The following is a 21,757-nucleotide window of genomic DNA, read 5'->3' on the forward strand; positions in this document are numbered from 1 at the left end:
TGCATTCTTTTCCATTCTTTTACTTTCTTTCTCTCTTATTACAAGCCCAATTACAGTGCACTCATCATCAGCACTGTAACAAGTTTACAGTACTGAAGGTGGGTTGCATGTTCTGACTTGTGTCGTTTTCTATATATATATATATATATATATATATATATATTTTTTTTTTTTTTTCTAGGGGCTTGGGGGTGAGTCTTGACTGACCATCTTTCTATGTCGTTCCGAAGTGTTGACGACGGGGGCAGTCAATATGGCAAGCACGTTGGAAAAAGAAATGTTCACGTCCTTTCCTAGTAATACAATCTAATTCACAATTTTCTTTTCAAACTTATTATGAGGATAGTATCTTTCAAAATATTATAAAGTTGTTAATGATAATGTCCTCTTAAAATTAATAAAAAGACTAAAATAATTTTAAACTTTTTAATAAAACAAAAATAATCTTGTAAAGTTGTTAACATTTAGATTTTTTTTTTTTTTTTTCCTATAACTATTGTACAGGGGTGTAACCATAATAGTACTTAAGAGTATCTCCAGCATTATAGTTAAAAGGAAAATATTAGCTATACTTAGCTATTTTTGTTCTTTTTTTTGCTCTAACAGAATAGCTTCATATTAACTATTATACCTTAACTATTACAGTGAATAGCTTCATATTGCTATTCACTCTAGCACACTAGATTGTTGAATATAATATTATTTTTACATTATTTTTTCTCTCCTCTCTCTCTCCCTCAACATTTCTCTCTCTTCTCTCCCCCCCCCCCCCTCAACGTTTCTCTCTCTTCTCTGTTCATGAATTTATGATACAAATTCAAGTCTTTTGAATCACTAAAATCTCTCCCAAAAAAATTGAATAGCATGCATATAATTGACAAACTAAAAATGAAAAAATAAAAATAACACACAGGTATGTTGCGTGAATCAATTCTATTGCAATTTACAAGATGATGCAAAAGCAGTCGTGGATTAAAAAAAAAAAAAAAGATTAAAAAATAATATTTAATAAAATAAAAAATGAAATAAAGAATCTGTTGGAGTTAGTATTAAAAAATGAGTAGCTAAAATAAAGAATTATGTTTTTTTACTAGATAGAATACCTCTTACTACTGGAGATGCTCTAACAACTATTATGGTCACTGAAAATTTATGGAAATAAATTTTATTTTTATTTAAAAATTATTCTTCGTGGCTCATACATTTTTTTTTCCAACCGACATATTTTTGTAGTGAAACATATAACACATTTTAGGTCAAGGACCAAATAATAGCCTTTCAACAGTACTCCAATTATTATTCTGGTGGAGACCTACAAGTACTTCCACGTCAAGAATTTTCACGAATTTTATTGCCGAATAGGAAAATAAATATTTAAAAATAAATACTTAAAAATATGTATAACATTTTATGCCCCCTAAAAATCTTAACTATTATTGTTAGCCCTAGCTATGGTTGTTACGTATGCTAGCCATCACCATCAGCTGCCTCGAACCTTAGTTACCATAGCTTGGATTGGGTCTAGCAGTTTTGTGGTAGGCTAGAGCTTGGGCAGTGTGGCGTCCCATCTGTTGGTGGTGTGCATACTGGCCGGGCAATGGCTTTGAGCGGAATCTGGCGGTGGCATTAGGCTAAAGAGTTGGTAGAGCCTTTTTGTTGATTGGCTTTTTGTTTTTCTTCATAAGATTTCGTGCATTCATAGTTATTGTAATTAGAGTTTTTAAATGATGTGTCAACATCTTATTAGAAACTGTAAAACCTTACTTTTACGGCCTATAAAAAAATAAAGTTTAAAAAGAAAAGAAGATAGATGTGTATATATATATATCAATCCTCTCGTAGAAAGCCATAACAAAGTGTCTTTCTTATTCCTATATATAGTAGAAAGGTACAATTAATGTCATGAAACAAGAGGACACAACAACACATGAAAACCAAACACGCCAAACATACATGCTCTTCTGACATAACACTCAGTCAGGACATAGACACCAAACAATCCCACAAGACCATTTACTCTATTCCAAACGCAATATCTTCCTCAAATTCAAGACATGCTCATAAACCTTTTTCTCGTCAGGAAGAGACTTGGCGACACTCTCCTTCTGCAAGCACCTCTTAGCCCATTCAATGATCTTGGGGAACTCTGCCTCTATGCTAAATTTTCCAAAAGTCTCATACACATAAAACCAGCTGTAGAAACTGATGAGAGCAATGTCGACAAACCCAAATATTTCACCCCCAAAGTAAGGCTTCTCGCCAAGCTCTCCCTCCAATGTCTTAAAGCTTTCAAAGAAATCCTTCCTTGCTGCCCCGAGCTGCTCTTCTCCTTTTTCGGACAATAAGCTCCTCAAAGATTCGAACACCTGCATTTTGCACTCCCATTACATTATAATTATAGTTTCACACTATTCATAAAATCTCATAAAGTTTGGCCAAATACATAGTAGAGTCATCATTGCTAAATGAATCTTTCCTATGAAATAGTAAATTCTAATAAGTAATCTAATTATTCAAATATCGTTTTTTTTTTTTTTTTTAATTTCTTAAATAATTTCATAGTGTAATTAATAAAATTTTATTCGTTATTGTTACAAACTAATGTGCTTTGACTTGTCAACTTTTATCTTTGGTTGTGTTTATTAAGCTCTAGTTTATAGTAGGTGAAATTATGTGTGTGTGTGTTGTGAAGCCACGTGTGTGATTCTAGAACTCTTTTTATAAAAGGTTTCTCTTATCTTTTGTATTGTGTAGCTGCAGAAAAATGAGAATGTAAGAAGTGAAGAAATTCATAATGAAATAATAAATTGCGGAATAATAAAAGAAGACACAAGATTTTACGTGGTTTGATGACTTTGGTCTATGATCTATGTCTACAGATAAAACCCAAAGGCTATATTATGCTCTTATTGAATGATTGTTTACAATACAGAATGCTCTATTATAGAGCTTATACATAAATGTAATCTTAAACAAATCCCCTAACTTAGGGTAATCAAATTATAATCAAATTCTTAAATTAGGCTAATCTAATCTTCATCAATCATAATCAAATCCCTAACTTTAGGGTCATTCAAATATACTCTAACAATAAGAAGAAGAAAAATAGAAGAAAGAGCCGAATCCCTTGCAGAAAATTGTTCTTCCTCTCCCCGTTTTTTCTCCCTGTTTTTCTCTTGACTTTTACTCATTTTTTGCAGAATTTCTGCAGCAAGTTGTTCTTCTTATTCTCTTGTGTTTCCCTTGTTTAATCTACCGCCCTTGGAGTGTGTCTTGCTGAAAAATCCAGCCAACAATTATTTTTAATTAATAGCTTAGATCTTGTTATTCCCTAAAGAAATAAAGTTTTTAAATTATAATCATTAAAATTAAATAGTCTAGATCTAATTATCCCAAATACAACAAAAACGTAAGAAACAGAGAGTTGAAATTTTAACGGAGGCAACTATATATTGAGATGTTTTATGACTCTACAAATTAATCAATGAAAATAAATAAACAAAAATATTTTGAGCTGCCACTACCTTGGGATTAGTTTCTTTGGTTTGAAAAAATCAAAATAACATTAGAAGAAAAAAAAAATTGCAGAGAAGGTAAGACTATATACGTACTTTCTTATCAATGAAATCAGCCCAGAACCTGGCTTGAGCTCTCTGGTAAGGATCGGAGGGCAGCAGTGGACACCTGTCGTTCCAGACCTCGTCAATGTACTGAACGATGATGAGGGACTCACACACCGGTTTACCGTTGTGGATGAGAACCGGGATCTTCTTGTGAACCGGGTTCATCTTGAGAAGCAGATCGCTCTTGTTCCACAAGTCCTCCTCCTTATGCTCGTATTTGATCCCCTTCTCCGCCAGCGCGATACTCGCCCTCATCCCAAACATGCTGGGCCAGAAACCCAGCAGAACCACCTCGTCCGCCATTGTCACAAGCCTCAAAAAGATTGAAGCAACGCAACTCGGAAGAAAAGTGGGATATACAGAGGAGCCAAGTCAAAGATGTGGCCCTGTGAGAAAGTCGTCGCTCTTCTAGCTAGGTAGCTCAGTATGCGAAGGCGGGGCTGCATCTGTTGGACTTTTACTTTTAATAATGCACAAAAGGTGGGTTGGTTGTTAATAATGCTCAGTATGAGGTATACTATTTTTCATTCTTCAAACCTTCTCCCCACCATCTCTTAATATTTTATTTTAAAAAATAACATAAAATATTAAGCGATGGTGGGTTGTAGGCTGGATTTGTTTTAACTATAGCATATCTCCTAACTTAATTGCGTCGTTTTGTATGCATTTTCTTTCCCCAGGACTTCGTCAAATGGCAAATGCGTCACGTAAGCCAGCTGCTGGCCGGCTATAGATGAAGACGATGGTATGGACAATGAATCAATGAGAAAGATGAAAATGACGGCGGCACATGAGGATATAAAAGGATTATATTTATTTAATTTGACATAGAGTATGTGTTGGAGTCTGACAATGACGTGAAAAAATTTATTTGTCATTTTTTAAAAGCATAAATAAAAAAGAATACATGTCTTATTTTTATTGGGTGTAAGGTGACAATGAAACGGTTTTTGTTAAGTCATTTAACAGAAAATGAGTTCAGGAAGTAAAATGTTTATTTGGCCTACCTTAAGAGCCTATAAATTATTTTTTAAATCACAGGGAGTGATTTGTAAATTAGGCCAACTACAGGGATCAATTTTGCATTTATCCCAACTTTTAAACCTTAACACTCTAAATTTGTATTGAGTTCATCTTGGATTTGCCGATCATGTCAAAAATTACTTGTTATTATGTCCCATGTCAGTTTCGGGTCGTGTCGAAACATGTGTATAAATTTATATTAGTCAACCCTAACCCGACCCATTTAATTAAATAGATCATACTTCTCAACTCTAACACTTTAATTTTATGTTAGGTTTGTATCGGGTTCACAAGTCATGTAAAAAATTATCAGCTCTACTTGTGGTAAGGCCCATCCATTATCAAACGATTACATTGGTTTCAAAAAGTATCATAGGTGGTATCTTTATACATCCAATTAAACAGAGATAGTGCTTCTGTCCAATATTTTTAACGGTGCCACGTCAAACCAATCAACAACTAACACATGTCTCATAAGTCTTATTAATATTATTTTAAAAAAAACTTTTTTTTTTTAAAAAAAAAATGGAGCTAGTTGCTTTTGCTACCTTGTTTGACCAAAATAGGGCTGATCAACCATCCCTGGAGATGGGTCACTGCCACCCCCAAGTGGTTGGGGATGCCTGCAAGTAAGGCTAGCAAAATTGGTTCACGGGCCAGGTTTAGGTCGATTTGCTTGGCCCACCAACTCAATAAAGAATCAAAGATAAACTTGAACATGACACATTTAGCTAAATGGGTCGAACTCTTAGACCTGAACACAACTCGTGAGTAACTGACACAACCCACTTAACCTATTATTAATTACATAATATTGATTTTATTTAGTTTATATTTTTTATTTAAAAATTGTTCTTGATTTTTGGTCCTAAATTATTTTTTTCCAGCGTACTGACATGTAAAATTCATCGACAGCTACGTGACAATTAGTTTCATCGGATAACCTGTTTTGTGTAGAGTTATATATAATTTTCTTTACGTAGAATTTAATTTGCGTTTACTTTATTCTAAATATTGTTTTAATAAACGAATTTAACTGACATGTTACTTATAAGTTAGAGAATAATTTCTATAAAGAGTAGGCACAAGCTAGGTCCTTTGTGCTCTCCAATAAAGAAGAGACACATCAAGATATTGTACCAAATCAAATAATAAACAAAAATGCCCACAATTAAATCTTCTTGTATCAACCACCAAGGCTGATAGTTCAATAATTTCAAGGGAATTTTCATGAGGTTGGACATGTTCTAAGGCCTGGGTTCGACTTCTGCAATGAGAATTTCTTAGCCTATTAGTGTTAGTCACCTTGAATCTCATTGATGTCCTGGTGGAGCGGGTGTTAAGCTATGGCTTAGTCGGTTTTAAGGGAGCATATGCGGTTCTCACCATCAAGGCCCCTCTTGAGTGGCGTCCAGCGTATTAGTGCTACTATAGTAACGCTTAAATAAAATAGCTACAATTAGCCTCTCCATCCAACCTTTTTTGAAAAAAAAAAAAAAAAAAAAAAAATCTTGTATCACAAAACTATTCTCTTTCCCATTGACCAATTGCTGGCCCACCCACGCCACTGCCAAAAGCCGCCAAGCCCCACCGCCCTTTCATCCAGTAATACTGCACCATCAAAGTGATTTACATTCTTAGTCAGCACCCACATGGAGCTTCATGGCTTCCCTCGTATCTTTGTCACCATCACACCGTCCAAGAAATCTATTTTTCATTCTCCAAACACACCAAATGAGGAAGACGAAGACATATATAGATTAATCAACCACAAAATGGACGTTAATTAATAATAGTTTACTGGTGATTACTAAACCACACAACATATATGTATCAATTACAGGAAAGAAAAAACAAAACACCACATAGAACTTATCATAATTTTCAGATCTATGCAAACCAAGTCATAAACGAAACATATACGAATAAAAAAAAAAAAAACAATATATTTATCATTTGTCAAACAGAGACTGAAAGAGAGTGGTTTTTGTCTTTTTATCATTTGGCGCAACATGCTATATGTCCCTTTTTTTCTTTTCACCAAGCTCTCCCTCCAATATCTTTATATATTTCCAAGAATTCCGTTTTTGCAGCCTCCCGCTCTTCTCCTTTTGTGGGCCATAACTTCCTTGCAACACTATACACCTGCGTTTTGCACTCGCATGAAGTGATCAAATACATACATAGCAGAGTCATCATGCTAAATGAATCTTCCCTATGAAATAGTAAATTCTGTTAAATAATCAAATTACTCGAATATATATCCGAATTTTTTTAAATTTCTTTAAGTAATTTGATAATGAGTATGCGGTTGTGTCGGTCCTTAATTTATTTATATAATGGATAAGGGTTTTTTTTTTTTTTTTTTTGACATGTCCGCACAAGAGGGGGGGAAGGAGATTCGAACTAGTGACCTCCGCTTTATTAGGCGTGGTCCCAGCTGATTGAATTACCTTTTGAGGACAATGGATCAAGGGTTTTGCAATGAAGTCGGTTGCATGTTCTAACTTGTGTCATTTTCTATATATTGTTTCTTTTTGTTTCTAGGGCCTTGGGGTCACTCTTGAGTCTTCACTGACCATCTTTCTATGTTCATTCCAAAGTGTTGACGACAGCAGTGGTTTCGTCAATATGGCAAGTAGGAAAAAGAAAGGAAAATGTTCGCGTCCTTTCCTAGTAATACAACCTAATTGACATTTTTCTTTTCCAAATTTATTATGAGGATTATTTTATAAGAAGGTGACACATCAGCTAAGAAAACCAAATACAATAAGCTTGAAAACAGTATATCTTTAGCCAAAGCCACTGCCCAAAGCTACCGGATCTTTAGCCTAATGTCGCCACCGAAAGCCAATCGGAGGTTTCGGAGGGGGCCTATGACCATCACCATCCTCAATCGAGCTGCCACGGCTTCAGACATTGTCTCCAACTAGATCTGGCCACGACACCAACTAGCTTTTCTGTCCTTCCATCTCATCCGCCAGTCGATCATCACCATCAACTGCCCTGAACGGCTGAACCCTAGTTACCATAGCTTGGATCGGGGGTAGTTGTTTTGTGGTGGGCTAGAGCTTGGGCGGTGCGGCGTTCCGTCTATTGGTGGTGTGCGTACTAGGCGGTGGCTTTGAGCGGAATCTATAGCGACATTAGGCTAAAGAGGTGGTGGAGCATTTTTGTTGATTGGTTTTTTTTTTTTTTTTTTTCATAAGCTCCGTGTTCTCATAGTTATTGTATCTGGTGTTTTACGGCCCATCCAGACAATGGGAGCTCTCTTTTGTTAAATATTTGTTTCTTTTCATTCTTAGACAAAGAATAAAAGGCCAAAAAAAAGTTCAAAAAGAAAAGAAGATATATATATAGATATATATATTGGCTACGAGACATTTAGTTTCAATGGATAACCTATTTTGTGTTGAGCTACATATAATTCTCCTTAGAGAAATGATAAAAAAAAAAAAAAAAAAAAAATTATTCTTTCAACAATCTTTTCAACCATTTTGGTATAGTAAATTGGTGAATCTATCATTGAATTTTTGTGGGACTCACATGAGTCCATAGATCCAAAGGTAAATCCATTAAATTTGCAAAAAGAAATGATTGACAAATGGCTTAGAAGATAATGTATAACATGCATTATTTCACAAAACAAAATTTACTTTATTCTAAATAATATTTTAATAAATGAATTTAACCGACATGTTGGTTTTAAGTTAAGGCGAAATAACAAGTTTAGTTACTATTTTCACTTAAAGAAAAAAAGAATTTTAGTTCCTATTTTAGGGGTGACATGACTTTCTATTTTTTATAATTATTTTCTTTTTCGTAATTGGGGCTTAATTAAAGAGTATTGATTAATCTTTTTAGCTTTATAGGGTCGGACCACCCCAATCCCAAGTAGCGAAGCCAAGCCGAGTAACGCTAGAAATCTTTCTCGTGTTACTTTTGTGAACCCCCAATAAAGATATGGCTTTCAAAATCACCATTGAGCTTCTAATTGATCAATATTGAATTTTAATCAAATTGTTTAAAAGCCACCTCATTTTTTAAAAATATAATTAAGAAGGATTTCAAAAATTACTCATTCAATACACCCGTTTCTTGTGTTTCAATTCAAATACACAGCCCATATTAAAGCTATTGTTGTGTTCTAAATATTTTGCACGATCCGTTTTTCCTTGTTGCTTCCCAATCCTATCTTCCTTTGACTAATCTTCTTTGAAATCAAAATTGGATATAGATTTTGTAAAGGGAAATGTTAGGTATTTTTTTAGTGTTACGGTGTCCTCTCCATTATAATATGACTTTTAAAATTACCAATAAATTAAAAGTCAATAATGATAATCTTAAACTCAACGATAATTTTAAAAGTCACATCACAATTGAGAGGAGACCCGAAAAACAGTAAAAAAAAACACGTAGCATTTCCCTTTCGTTAAATATTAGATAAAAGGCGCCAAAAGAGCAATTTCAGAAAGAAAAGAAGATAGAAAGGCACAACTTCAGTTTCATCAAACATTGAGCAGACACAATCTCACAACTTCAAAGGATAAACATGAGGACCATTAACATATATTACTCTATTCCAAACCAAATATCCTCCTCAAATCCAAGACAGACTCATAAATCTTCTTCTGGTCGGGAAGAGACTTGGCGACACTCTCCTTCTTCATGCACCTCTTTGCCCAAGCAATAATCTTGGGGCACTCTGTCTCCATGCTGAATTTCCCAAATGTCTCATACACATAGAACCAGCTATAGAATGTGATGAGGGCAATGTCAACCAACCCAAATGTTTCACCCCCAAAGTAAGGCTTCTCACCAAGCTCCCCCTCCAATGTCTTATATATTTCCAAGAAATCCTTCTTCGCTGCCTCCTGCTCTTCTCCTTTTGTCGCCCATAACTTCCTTGCAACACTATACACCTGCATTTTGCACTCGCATGAACTGGTCAAATACATATATACATAGCAGAGTCAACATGCTAAATGAATAGTAAATTCTATTAAATAATCTAATTATTTAACTAATTTGATATTGAAATTGCAGAGATCGGCTTTCTACCTTCTTATCGACAAAATCAGCCCAGAACCTGGCGTGAGCTCTGTGGTAAGGATCAGAGGGCAGAAACGGAGACCTGTCGTTCCAGACCTCGTCAATGTACTGAATGATGATGAGGGACTCACAAACCGGTTTGCCGTTGTGGATGAGAACCGGGATCTTCTTGTGAATCGGGTTCATCTTGAGAAGCAGATCGCTCTTGTTCCACAAATCGTCCTCCTTAGACTCGTACTCGATCTCCTTCTCAGCCAGCGCGACCCTCACCCTCATCGCGAACATGCTGGGCCAGAAATCCAGAAGAACCACCTCGTCCGCCATTGTCAAAAAGAATGAAGCAATTTGGGGAGCAGATCTAGTAAATTGTGTTGCACTTTCACATAATATTGTTGGAGATGTGTAAGATGGGGAAGAAGGGTGTCGTGTGAGATTTGAATTGTATCAAGTCAACACAAGGAGGATCGTTTTGGAATTTCAAGCGGACTTGGAGTCCTTGTCGCGACGTCCAATTGTAGCACTTGGCAGTTGGCGGTGTATGGGCATTCTTCCATTTTTTCTTTTTGATATATATATATTTTTTAATCTTCAAAGCCGCCTTTCATGACTATAAAAAAAAAATTGTGATTGTCACGTGCACTTGAGTCGTTTTTGGGTGATTAATTTACTCCTCTTTTATAGAAAAACATACATATTTTAAGCATTAGGTGTGGATTAACCACCTCTAAAGGTCAATAGTCTTTGAAAATAAAAGAACCATCCCTATCTTATGTGCTGTGACGTTCTTAGTCGTCTATTTAAAAAGAAGAGTTAAATACCAAATATTTTTCTGGAGTTTGATAATTTTATTTTTATCTCTTTGGGATTTCATTTTTATCATAGGACCCCCCTGGGGTTTTGATAAAGTACCAAATTAGTCCATCCGTTAAAGTTGACCATTAGGACTGACACGTGGACCAATCAGATGTTGACACGTGGCACCTATTTAATTTTTTTTTTTAAATTAAAAAAAAATGTATTTTTTTTTAAAAAAAAAAAAAAAAAAAAAAAAAAGAAAAAGAAAAAAAATTGGCCATTTGAGGGTGGCCGAGGAGCCCAAGGGGGTGGCTGAAACCACCCCTGTAAAAACTGGGGGTGGCTCGGCCACCCCCATGGAGCTTTGGGGGTGGCCGAAACCACCCCCAATTTTTTTTCTTTTCTTTTTTCTTCATTTTTTTTAAAAAAAAAATTAAATTAAATATGTACCACGTGTCAACATTTGATTGGTCCACGTGTCAGTCAACTAACGGATGGACTAACTTTGTCCTTTTTCAAAACTCCAGGGGGGGTCCTGTGATAAAAATAAAGTTACCAAACCCCAGGAGGGTATTTGGTATTTAACCCTAAAAAGAAATGGTCATACTCAGCGGCGGAATCAGGATTTTGAGTGTGGGGGGACGATTTTTTTTTTTTTTAATTAAAATGGTAGGCCGGAGAGACTAATCATGACTATCTTACATGGGCGTGACCATAGTAGCACATACCAAATACATAGATACATATGATAAGTTTTAATTTCATAGTAAATCACAAGTCTTTTTTGTTAAAATTTTATTATAGTTCTTATTGCCACTAACAAATGAAAGAATGCCAAATAAATTAATGAATCTAAACCCATCAAATATTTAAGTTAATTAACAACAATGAAAGCTAAAAACAAAACTTGTATAATTTTTCTATATCAAAATATAGTAAATACTTATTCAAAATCTTAATCTTATGCATTTCAAAAACACAAAAACATAAATTATTTGCAATATAAACTAAGCACAATCTATAGAATTTAAGAAAGATGGTGTGTTCGAGTGTGAATTGTTTCTCCTAACAAAATATCTTGAAGCTCCCAACAACAATATTATCAATACTGCCCCAAAACAATGCTGCAAATCTGTTCCCAACAACAATACTGCTCCAAAACAATGTTGTGAATTTGCAATAATAAAGATGAGTCAAATGTTAATTTTAATATGAATTATGATCAAATCTCAAATTAGATTAATATTTAGGAACTAAGCCACACGTGATAATATGATAGAGCCCACATCCACAAAGCTAATATTTTATTTTATTTTCTAATTCACTAAGCCACTAACACACCCAACAACCAACTTGGCCACTAAGTTCTATCCCATGCGGTCCACATAGAAAGTAGGCTAGTAGCAAGGAATCTCTGTATTATGCAAGATTGCAACTTCCAACAAGACTTCTCACTTCTCAGATGAACTGCAAGAGGACACAACAAATTACGGCCCACCGGTAAGACTTTTCTAGTCTAACATAGATAGAGTCTGGTCCAATAGAGAGAGAGTTTGAGACAAGGAGGACTGAGAAAGTTTTTTAAGTATGGTGTGAGAGAGAAAGTCTTACTGGATAAACGACACAAGGGAGTAGAAAATTAATTTAGAAGGACAAATTTCTAAATTTAAGGAGCAAATATATAAAATATTCCTACTTTAATAAAAATTTTAAAGACTTTGGAGGCCGTGTACGTAGTTCCGCCCCTGGTCATACTAAAGCTATTGTCGTGTTATAGGTAATGAACAAGATCTTAATTCCTTTTTCTCTAGCTCTTCACAATCCTCCTTTGACTAATCTTTTTTGCACTTAATTTTCATTAATTCTTTTTTCTTTTCTTTTTTTCAAATCAAAACTGAATATAGATTTTGTTAAAATAATTGTTTTTTTTTTTTCAAATCAAAACTGAATATAGATTTCGTTAAAATAATTGTTTTTTTTTTTTTCTTCTTAGACAATAGATAAAAAGGAAGAAGAAAGTTCACAACAAAAAATAATATATATAACATTATTTTAATATATATTATTTTATTTTCATCTAACATAACATCTTTCTTACTCCCATGGTACAAACGACAAAGGCACAATTTCATCAAACACTTGACAGACACAACGATGTAATAAAACATGCTAGCTATGCTCTACTGAGAAAACGCTCAGGACACACACCAAACAATCCAACAACTTCGAACGACGCTGAGAAAAAAAAAAAAAAAAAAAAAACCGACGAACATGACATGACTACAATTACTTTAGTCCATACAACTCCAACACACGCTTATAAACCTTCTTCTGGTCAGGAAGAGTCTTGGCGACACTCTCCTTCTGCATGCACCTTTTAGCCCATGCAACAATCTTGGGGCACTCTGCCTCCATGCTGAATTTTCCAAGAGTCTCATACACATAGAACCAGCTGTAGAATGTGATGAGAGCAATGTCCACATACCCGAATTTTTCACCCCCAAAGTAAGGCTTCTCTCCAAGCTCTCTCTCCATTGTCTTATATATTTCCAAGAATTCCTTCTTTGCTGCCTCCTGCTCTTCTCCTTTTGTGGTAACTAACTTCTTTCCAACAGCATACACCTGTATTTTGCACTCGCATGAATCTAGTAATTAAATTCTAATAAATAATCTAATTAATCAAATATCAGAATTTTTTTAAAAAAAAATTTCTTTAAGTAAAATCACAGGAAGGATTGTAGACACCTACCGCCTTTTGATCAAAAAAGTCAGCCCAGAACCTGGCTTGAGCTCTCTGGTAAGGATCAGAAGGCAGGAACGGAGACCTGTCGTTCCAGACCTCGTCAATGTACTGAACGATGATGAGGGACTCACAGATCGGCTTACCGTTGTGGATGAGAACCGGGATCTTCTTGTTAATCGAGTTCATCTTGAGAAGCAGCTCGCTCTTGTTCGTCAGGTCCTGCTCCTTGTACTCGTACTTGATCCCCTTCTCAGCCAGCGCGATCCTCACCCTCATCCCAAACATGCTGACACAGGTATCCAGCAGAACCAACTCGTCCGCCATTGTCACACACCTCAAAAAGATTGAAGCGAAGAGCAAAGATTTATGAGACAGTCGTCGGAATTCTAAGCCAAAACGGGTTGTGCTGAGCTTTTGTAAGCGAATATGCTAATGCTCAGCACGTCTCTGTGCACTACACAAGGAAACTCCAATCTGCATGTAACTACAAATGGAAGATCTCCCTGCTCGACAGCAAGGCACTTGCTGCACACGTTTCATAAAGCTATTACAAAAGGAAACTCTATGTTGTCACCTTGCTTAACAGCACATTAATGCACAGTGGCGGATTTACACAGGGGCGACCTGGGGGCAGGCGCCCCTGGTAAATTTTTTTTTAAAAAAATCCATTAAGGATTTTCGATCAAAATTTGAAGAGTGCCCCTAGTAAAAAAAATTATCAGGGCACCTTGGCCTTCTTTTTGTGTTCAAATGGTCCATATGTGGAGAAATTAGGATATTTTTTATTAAAGAGAGAGAGAATAAAGTTATATTTTATCAATGGAGAGAGAGAGTAAATAATAGTTTATTATTAAAAAAAGATAGTGGGTGAATTTTTTAGTGTTTCTAGTCATAGTTTATAGATAAATGTGGTTTTTTTTTTGCTAAATTTAGACTCTAGTCTCTTTTATGTAAGCTTAGACTCTAATATAATTTATGCTTTGAGATTTTAAGCTTTTCTAAAAAATAGCCGTATGCTAATAGCCCACTAAAAATACTCATTTTTCTTAGACACTAGTAGTCATTTAATTGTGCTTAGTTTATTTCGTAAGTAGTTTAAATTATTATGTGTTTGTGACCTCGTTAGATGAAGATTTTTAATAGTTACTTTGATTTTTTTTTTTTTTGTGGGTAATTTGATGAGTTTGATTTGATTTGTGATACATATATTATGGTATAATTTATTTTTTGATTGTATTTACCGTATTATAAAAAATATATATAATACATAAAGAGAAAAAAAAAAATAAAAAATTTTTACGCCCCTGGTAACTCCAATTCCTAGATCCGCCACTGTCAATGCATACTCACTAAGGAAGTCAAAGACAGCAAGGATTATACGAAAAAGGAATAACATTCACACCTGCATGGAAATATATTAATCATGACATATATGGGGTAATTGTGTATTCAATGCAATCCCAAGAATCATGGAAAATCTCTTGTATAGTTACAATCATATGTGTATATAATAGGAGCGTGTATCACCAAAGATGTATAATGAAAAATATCTTTCTCCCATCTGTTTGAATTCATTTTCATGGTATCAGAGCTTTGTGGTTAACACCTAGTTGTTGATCCGAAATGGCCTCCTCCTCCAACTCTGTTGCTGCATCAACCTTTGTTCCACCCAATGTCTCTCATATGATTTCCATTAGACTTACCCCTTCCAATTACCTTTTTTGGCTCTCTCAAATCTCCCCAGTGCTCGCATGTCATGACTTACTTGGCTTTGCAGAAGGGACAGAGCCATGTCCTCCTCAGTTTGTTCTTGATGAACAAGGAAAGCCAACTGATGCTGTTAACCCAGAATTTGTAAACTGGGGTAGGAAAGATCAATGCGTTTTGAGCTTGATCAATGCCACACTCTCTGAAAGTGTGTTGGGTATTGTTTATGGTTTAAAAAAAGCCCATCAGGCATGGAAGGCACTTGCTACACGTTTTGCTTCACAGTCAAGAAGTCGTGTAAGCCATCTCAAGCGCCAACTCCAAAGTCTGAAGCAAGGGTCGAAGTCTTGCCTGGAGTACATCCAAGGAGCAAAAACTCTTGCTGACAAGCTATCTGCTGTTGGGAAACCTGTGGAAGATGAGGATATGATATCCTACATTGTAAGTGGACTCAATCCCTCTTTCAATTCCTTTATTACATCCTACTCTTTTGCCACTCGCAAGTCTGATCCCACTTTTCATGAGTTTCAAGATGAACTCTTGAACTATGAAACTTTGTTGGAAAATCAAAATCAATCTGTGCTTCCAGACACTGGTAGTTTTGCAATGATGGCTAATAGACAAAGCCAATACCTAAACCGTAAGCACAAAAATATCCGTGGTCCAATCTATCCTCGAAGATTTGCCTCAAAACCACATCCTTCCAGATTCAATGCTCAGCAAAAGCAAGCACCAAATCGACAAAATCAGCCCAGAACCTGGTGTGAGCTCTGTGGTAAGGATCAGAGGGCAGAAACAGAGACCTGTCGTTCCAGACCTCGTCAATGTACTGAACGATGATGGGGGACTCACAAACCGGTTTGCCGTTGTGGATGAGAACCGGGATCTTCTTGTGAATCGGGTTCATCTTGAGAAGCAGATCGCTCTCGTTCCACAAATCGTCCTCCTTAGACTCGTACTCGATCCCCTTCTCAGCCAGCGCGACCCTCACCCTCATCGCGAACATGCTGGGCCAGAAATCCAGCAGAACCACCTCGTCCGCCATTGTCAAAAAGGAATGAAGCAATTTGGGGAGCAGATCTAGTAAATTGTGTTGCTCTAATGCTCTTTCACATAATATTGTTGGAGATGTGTAATTGCATTCCCAATCGAAGAGGTAAATGTTACTTTTATTTAAAATGGTTTTTTAAATGTTTAAAAAGCACCATACATTGGATTAGTCAAAAGAAAATGTAAAATAGATATTTGATTGGAAGAGCTAAAAAAAAAAAACTAAATGTAGCAACACTTTTCAAGGGAACTATTTTATTTTTCATTGTTTATCTCACATATTTTCTCTTTTTCCCAAATCTTTTCCTACTTTTTTTCTACGTGTTCTCTTTTTCTCAAAACTTTTATTGCTTTTAATAATATTTTAATAGAATAGATAGAAATATAGCTAATCGGATGTAGAGACATATAAAAATGACTTCGCTAAACTAGATAAAAGTGAGTCTTGATAAGCCATTTTACATAAAAATATGGCTCCTCCATTGGGAATGCTCTAAGAGACATTTAAAAATGGCTTAACTAAACTAAATAAAAATGAGTTTTAATGAGGCATTTTAAATAAAAATATGACTTCTCAATTGGGAATGCTCTTACATTGGATTAGCCAAAAGAAAATGTAAAATAGATATTTGATTGGAAGAGTTAAAAAAAAAAGCTAAATGTAACAACACTTTTCAATTGAGCTATTTTATTTTTCATTGCTTCTCTCACCTGTTTTCTCTTTTTCTCAAATTTTTTCTTACTTTTTCTTTGTATGCTCTTTTTTTCCCAAATTTTTTTTTTTCCATTTTTCTTCTCACATGTTCTCTTTATCCCAAAATTTTTCTCACTTTTAATAATATTTTAATAAAATATATAGAAATATAACTAATCAGATGTAAATACGTTTAAAAATGACTTAATTAAACTAAATAAAAATAAATTTTGAGAAACTATTTTACATAAAAATATGACTTCCCTATTGAGAATGCTCTACAATGGAGACGAAGAGTGTCGTGTGAGATTTGAATTGTATCAAGTCAACACAAGGAGGATCGTTTTGGAATTTCAGGCGGACTTCGAGTCCTTGTCGCGACGTCCAATTGTAGCACTTGGCAGTTGGCGGTGTATGGGCATTCTTCCATTTTTTCTTTTTGATATATATATATATTTTTTTAATCTTCAATGCTGCCTTTCATGACTATAAAAAAAAATTGTGATTGTCACGTGCACTTGAGTCGTTTTTGGGTGATTAATTTTCTCCTCTTTTATAGAAAAACATACATATTTTAAGTATTAGGTGTGGATTAACCACCTCTAAAGGTCAATAGTCTTTGAAAATAAAAGAACCATCCCTATCTTATATGTTGTGACGTTCTTAGTCGTCTATTTAAAAAGAAATGGTCATACTCAGCGGTGGAATCAGGATTTTGAGGTGGGGGACGATTTTTTTTTTTTCTTAATTAAAATGGTAGGTCGGAGAGACTAATCATGGCTATCTTACATGGGCGTGACCATAGTAGCACCTACCAAATACATAGATACATATGATAAGATATAATTTCATAGTAAATCACAAGTCTTTTTCGTTAAAATTTTATTATAGTTCTTATTGCCACTAACAAATGAAAGAATGCCAAATAAATTAATGAATCTAAACCCGTCAAATATTTAAGTTAATTAACAACAATGAAAGCTAAAAACAAAACTTGTATAATTTTTCTACATTAAAATATAGTAAATACTTATTCAAAATCTTAATCTTATGCATTTCAAAAACACAAAAACATAAATTATTAGCAATATAAACTAAACACAATCTATATGATTTAAGAAAGATGGTGCGTTTGAGTGTGAATTGTTTCTCCTAACAAAATATCTTGAAGCTCCCAACAACAATACTATCAATATTGCCCCAAAACAATGCTGCAAATCTGTTCCCAACAACAATACTGCTCCAAAACAATGCTGCGAATTTGCAATAATATAGATAAGTCAAATGTTAATTTTAATATGAATTATGATCAAATCTCAAATTAGATTAATATTTAGGAACTAAGCCACACGTGATAATATGATAGAGCCCACATCCACAAAGCTAATATTTTATTTTATTTTCTAATTCACCAAGCCACTAACACACCCACCGACCAACTTGGCCACTAAGTTCTATCCCATGGGGTCCACATAGGAAGTAGGCTAGTAGCAAGGAATCTCTGCATTCTGCAAGATTGCAACTTGCAACAAGACTTCTCACTTTTCAAATGAACTACAAGAGGACACAACAAATTACGGCCCACCGGTAAGAGTCGTGTTATAGGTAATGAACAAGATCTTAATTCCTTTTTCTCTAGCTCTTCCCAATCCTCCTTTGACTAATCTTTTTTGCACTTAATTTTCATTAATTCTTTTTTTTTTTGTTGTTCAAATCAAAACTGAATATAGATTTTGTTAAAATGATTGTTTTTTTTTTTTTCAAATCAAAACTGAATATAGATTTCGTTAAAATAATTGTTTTTTTTTTTTTTCAAATCAAAACTGAATATAGATTTCGTTAAAATAATTGTTTTTTTTTTTGTTTTTTTTCTTCTTCTTAGACAATAGATAAAAAGAAAGAAGAAAGTTCACAACAAAAAATAATATATATAACATTAATATATATTATTTTATTTTCATCTAACATAACATCTTTCTTACTCCCATGGTACAAACGACAAAGGCACAATTTCATCAAACACTTGACAGACACAACGATGTAATAAAACATGCTAGCTATGCTCTACTGAGAAAACGCTCAGGACACACACCAAACAATCCAACAACTTCGAACGACGCTGAGAAAAAAAAAAAAAAAAAAAAAAAACCGACGAACATGACATGACTACAATTACTTTAGTCCATACAACTCCAACACACGCTTATAAACCTTCTTCTGGTCAGGAAGAGTCTTGGCGACACTCTCCTTCTGCATGCACCTTTTAGCCCATGCAACAATCTTGGGGCACTCTGCCTCCATGCTGAATTTTCCAAAAGTCTCATACACATAGAACCAGCTGTAGAATGTGATGAGAGCAATGTCCACGTACCCGAATTTTTCACCCCCAAAGTAAGGCTTCTCTCCAAGCTCTCTCTCCATTGTCTTATATATTTCCAAGAATTCCTTCTTTGCTGCCTCCTGCTCTTCTCCTTTTGTGGTAACTAACTTCTTTCCAACAGCATACACCTGTATTTTGCACTCGCATGAATCTAGTAATTAAATTCTAATAAATAATCTAATTAATCAAATATCAGAATTTTTTTTAAAAGAAATTTCTTTAAGTAAAATCACAGGAAGGATTGTAGACACCTACTGCCTTTTGATCAAAAAAGTCAGCCCAGAACCTGGCTTGAGCTCTCTGGTAAGGATCAGAAGGCAGGAACGGAGACCTGTCGTTCCAGACCTCGTCAATGTACTGAACGATGATGAGGGACTCACAGATCGGCTTACCGTTGTGGATGAGAACCGGGATCTTCTTGTTAATCGAGTTCATCTTGAGAAGCAGCTCGCTCTTGTTCGTCAGGTCCTGCTCCTTGTACTCGTACTTGATCCCCTTCTCAGCCAGCGCGATCCTCACCCTCATCCCAAACATGCTGACACAGGTATCCAGCAGAACCAGCTCGTCCGCCATTGTCACACACCTCAAAAAGATTGAAGCGAAGAGCAAAGATTTATGAGCCAGTCGTCGGAATTCTATGCCAAAACGGGTTGTGCTGAGCTTTTACTTATGGGGGTGGCTTTTACTGGTGGGACCATATCTGCATCGACGTCAGTGATTACATCATATGGTAAATACGTCAACATGATTGTTTCTTCTTTATTTTGCAGCTAAACAAGACATTTGACCTTGAACAATGAAGTTGGCGATATCTTCATAGCAAATAGGGGGTTGCTTGACGATTAGAAAAATATTAGAGTAAAATCTACGTAATTCCTTTAAAGTATCACTTTAATTATAATCTATTTAATAAATTTTTAATTATGATAATTTACTTCACAAATTATTAAAACAATAACAATTATGCTAGCAAAATGACGAAATTATTCATATAGAATTTTTAAAAAGATAAAAATACCCTTAAAAATTTGAACAAAAATTTAAATTTAGTATTTTTATTTTTATTTTAATAAGGGTAATTTTGTCATTTTTTAAAAATTAAGGATTCATTATCATTGTTTTGGTAGTTTATGATGTAAATTGTCGCAATTGATAATTTGAGAGGTGAACTGTTATTTATGTAATAGTTTGATGGGGTTAAATGGACTTTACCAAAAATATTAAGTAAAATATAAGGAATATGACATTTGTATTATTGAAGCATGTTAGAGGAAATTTCCTCTAAACTTTGGAGGAATGTTTTTGGTCTATCGGCAAACAACCCGGCCAATGGGGTTTGATTGCTTTTTCTTATTCTTTTATTTTATTTATTTTTTTTACTTTTGGCAAGAATGAAAAAGGTGTTGATTCTTGAACAATGAGGACGTCGCCTGCGTGGGGTTTGACTACTTTTTCTTTTCTTTTTTTGTAGGCAAATAGGAAAACGATATTTACCAATTACCATCTTGAGAATGGTGACAGGAAATAAGAGCGTTCACATCGATTTTTTTTTTTTTTGGCTTTTTTAAAAAATTTAACAAAAATTATAAAAAAAGGGAAAAAATGCAACGTTAATCCTTGTGATTTACCTGATTTACAATTAGTTTTATGTGGTATCAAAATAAACTCAAAGGCCCTGAGGTATGCCCAAAAAACAATTTAGTTCTTATTGTCAAATTATGTTCACTAATTTAACAGATTTCGTTAATGTGACACTAACTTAAATATGATAAATATCACAATTTTATTGATTCTAATGTTTCACGCTATTAGAATATGTTAAGTCAATGAACGAAATTTGACTGTAAAGACTAATTTTTTTTTTTTTTTTTTTTTGCATACCTCATGAACTTTTAAGTTGATTTTGATAGCACAGTCAGTTAATTACAAAAGATGTAAATCATAGGTACTGATTTTACATTTTTTTTCCTTATAAAAATGCCATCAGTAAACTCTTTATTCAATTTAATTTAACATTTGTTTGACTATCTTTCAAATGTAAAAAATGATATTTTATTTTTTTAAGAGACAAATTTTGTAACTTGAAAGTAGGTTTCGCCAAAAAAAAAAAAAGTATATAATCGGGGGTTGTTGTGTTGGAAATAAATGAATCACCTCATTTTGGCAATTGGAATTGCTCAATCCTCAATCATACAAAAACGTCAAGTTAAAATAATAGAACCAATTTTTTTGGCCATAAGGCACGGAGGTGGCTGAACCACCTTCTTGTGACTATTGGGAGATAGTTCGATCATCCCTCAAAGGCATGAGGGTGGCTAAGCCACCTATTTTGAGCAGTTCGGGTCACCGAATCACCATCTTTTTTTTTTCCTTTTTTTTTTTTTTTTGAGAAGAATCACCATCTTCTTTGGCCCCTAAATGTGGGTCAACGACCTCTAAAGGCCAAAAAGTTTTTTTAATGAGAAGCCGCCCCTATCTTATATATTGTGATGCTCTTAGTTGTTTATTTAAAAGGAAATGGTCATATTAAAGCTATTGTCGTGTTCTAGGTATTAGGTATTGAACAGGATCTTATTTATTCCTTTTTCTCTAGTCCTTCCCAATCCTGTGACTAATCTTTTTTGCACTTAATTTTCTTTTTCTTTTTTTCGAATCAAAACTTTTTTTTTAAAACAATTGTTTTTTTTTTT

General features: G+C 34.5%; 4 protein-coding genes and 1 pseudogene across 4 annotated transcripts; all 5 read right to left on the minus strand.

Annotated features, from left to right (window-relative positions):
• Positions 1-1,841: 1,841 nt before the first annotated feature.
• Positions 1,842-4,072, minus strand: LOC132172383 (putative glutathione S-transferase). Its single transcript, XM_088516050.1, has 2 exons — positions 3,612-4,072; positions 1,842-2,366 (listed from the first exon to the last, which is right to left on the minus strand). Exons 1-2 carry the CDS (start codon positions 3,924-3,926, stop codon positions 2,019-2,021), a joined length of 663 nt encoding a protein of 220 aa, XP_088372176.1. The 5' UTR covers positions 3,927-4,072; the 3' UTR covers positions 1,842-2,018.
• Positions 4,073-9,127: 5,055 nt separating this feature from the next.
• Positions 9,128-10,113, minus strand: LOC132170707 (putative glutathione S-transferase parC). The gene is made up of 2 exons (XM_059581788.2): positions 9,708-10,113; positions 9,128-9,568 (listed from the first exon to the last, which is right to left on the minus strand). Exons 1-2 carry the CDS (start codon positions 10,020-10,022, stop codon positions 9,224-9,226), a joined length of 660 nt encoding a protein of 219 aa, XP_059437771.2. The 5' UTR covers positions 10,023-10,113; the 3' UTR covers positions 9,128-9,223.
• A 2,399-nt stretch (positions 10,114-12,512) lies between these two features.
• On the minus strand, positions 12,513-13,674 carry LOC132170706 (putative glutathione S-transferase). The gene is made up of 2 exons (XM_059581787.2): positions 13,243-13,674; positions 12,513-13,115 (listed from the first exon to the last, which is right to left on the minus strand). The coding sequence occupies exons 1-2, from the start codon at positions 13,558-13,560 to the stop codon at positions 12,780-12,782; spliced, it is 654 nt and encodes a 217-aa protein (XP_059437770.2). The 5' UTR covers positions 13,561-13,674; the 3' UTR covers positions 12,513-12,779.
• A 1,978-nt stretch (positions 13,675-15,652) lies between these two features.
• Positions 15,653-15,988, minus strand: LOC132169885 (glutathione S-transferase U24 pseudogene; annotated as a pseudogene).
• Positions 15,989-18,643: 2,655 nt separating this feature from the next.
• On the minus strand, positions 18,644-19,700 carry LOC148589888 (putative glutathione S-transferase). Its single transcript, XM_088512476.1, has 2 exons — positions 19,323-19,700; positions 18,644-19,195 (listed from the first exon to the last, which is right to left on the minus strand). Exons 1-2 carry the CDS (start codon positions 19,638-19,640, stop codon positions 18,860-18,862), a joined length of 654 nt encoding a protein of 217 aa, XP_088368602.1. The 5' UTR covers positions 19,641-19,700; the 3' UTR covers positions 18,644-18,859.
• Between the last annotated feature and the right edge of the window lie 2,057 nt (positions 19,701-21,757).

This window comes from Corylus avellana, chromosome 1 (assembly GCF_965113065.1).
Source record: "Corylus avellana chromosome 1, dhCorAvel1.hap1.2, whole genome shotgun sequence".
NCBI classification, from domain to species: Eukaryota; Viridiplantae; Streptophyta; class Magnoliopsida; order Fagales; family Betulaceae; genus Corylus; species Corylus avellana.

What these genes read in the sequence shown, in the direction of transcription:
- LOC148589888 (XM_088512476.1), bottom strand. Translation starts at nt 19,640, where the DNA reads ATGGCGGACGAGCTGGTTCTGCTGGATACCTGTGTCAGCATGTTTGGG. An exon ending in ACTTTTTTGATCAAAAGGCA is followed by an intron (nt 19,196 to 19,322) that starts GTAGGTGTCTAC and finishes TGCAAAATACAG; the next exon opens with GTGTATGCTGTTGGAAAGAA.
- LOC132172383 (XM_088516050.1), bottom strand. Translation starts at nt 3,926, where the DNA reads ATGGCGGACGAGGTGGTTCTGCTGGGTTTCTGGCCCAGCATGTTTGGG. An exon ending in CTGATTTCATTGATAAGAAA is followed by an intron (nt 2,367 to 3,611) that starts GTACGTATATAG and finishes TGCAAAATGCAG; the next exon opens with GTGTTCGAATCTTTGAGGAG.
- LOC132170707 (XM_059581788.2), bottom strand. Translation starts at nt 10,022, where the DNA reads ATGGCGGACGAGGTGGTTCTTCTGGATTTCTGGCCCAGCATGTTCGCG. An exon ending in CTGATTTTGTCGATAAGAAG is followed by an intron (nt 9,569 to 9,707) that starts GTAGAAAGCCGA and finishes TGCAAAATGCAG; the next exon opens with GTGTATAGTGTTGCAAGGAA.
- LOC132170706 (XM_059581787.2), bottom strand. Translation starts at nt 13,560, where the DNA reads ATGGCGGACGAGTTGGTTCTGCTGGATACCTGTGTCAGCATGTTTGGG. An exon ending in ACTTTTTTGATCAAAAGGCG is followed by an intron (nt 13,116 to 13,242) that starts GTAGGTGTCTAC and finishes TGCAAAATACAG; the next exon opens with GTGTATGCTGTTGGAAAGAA.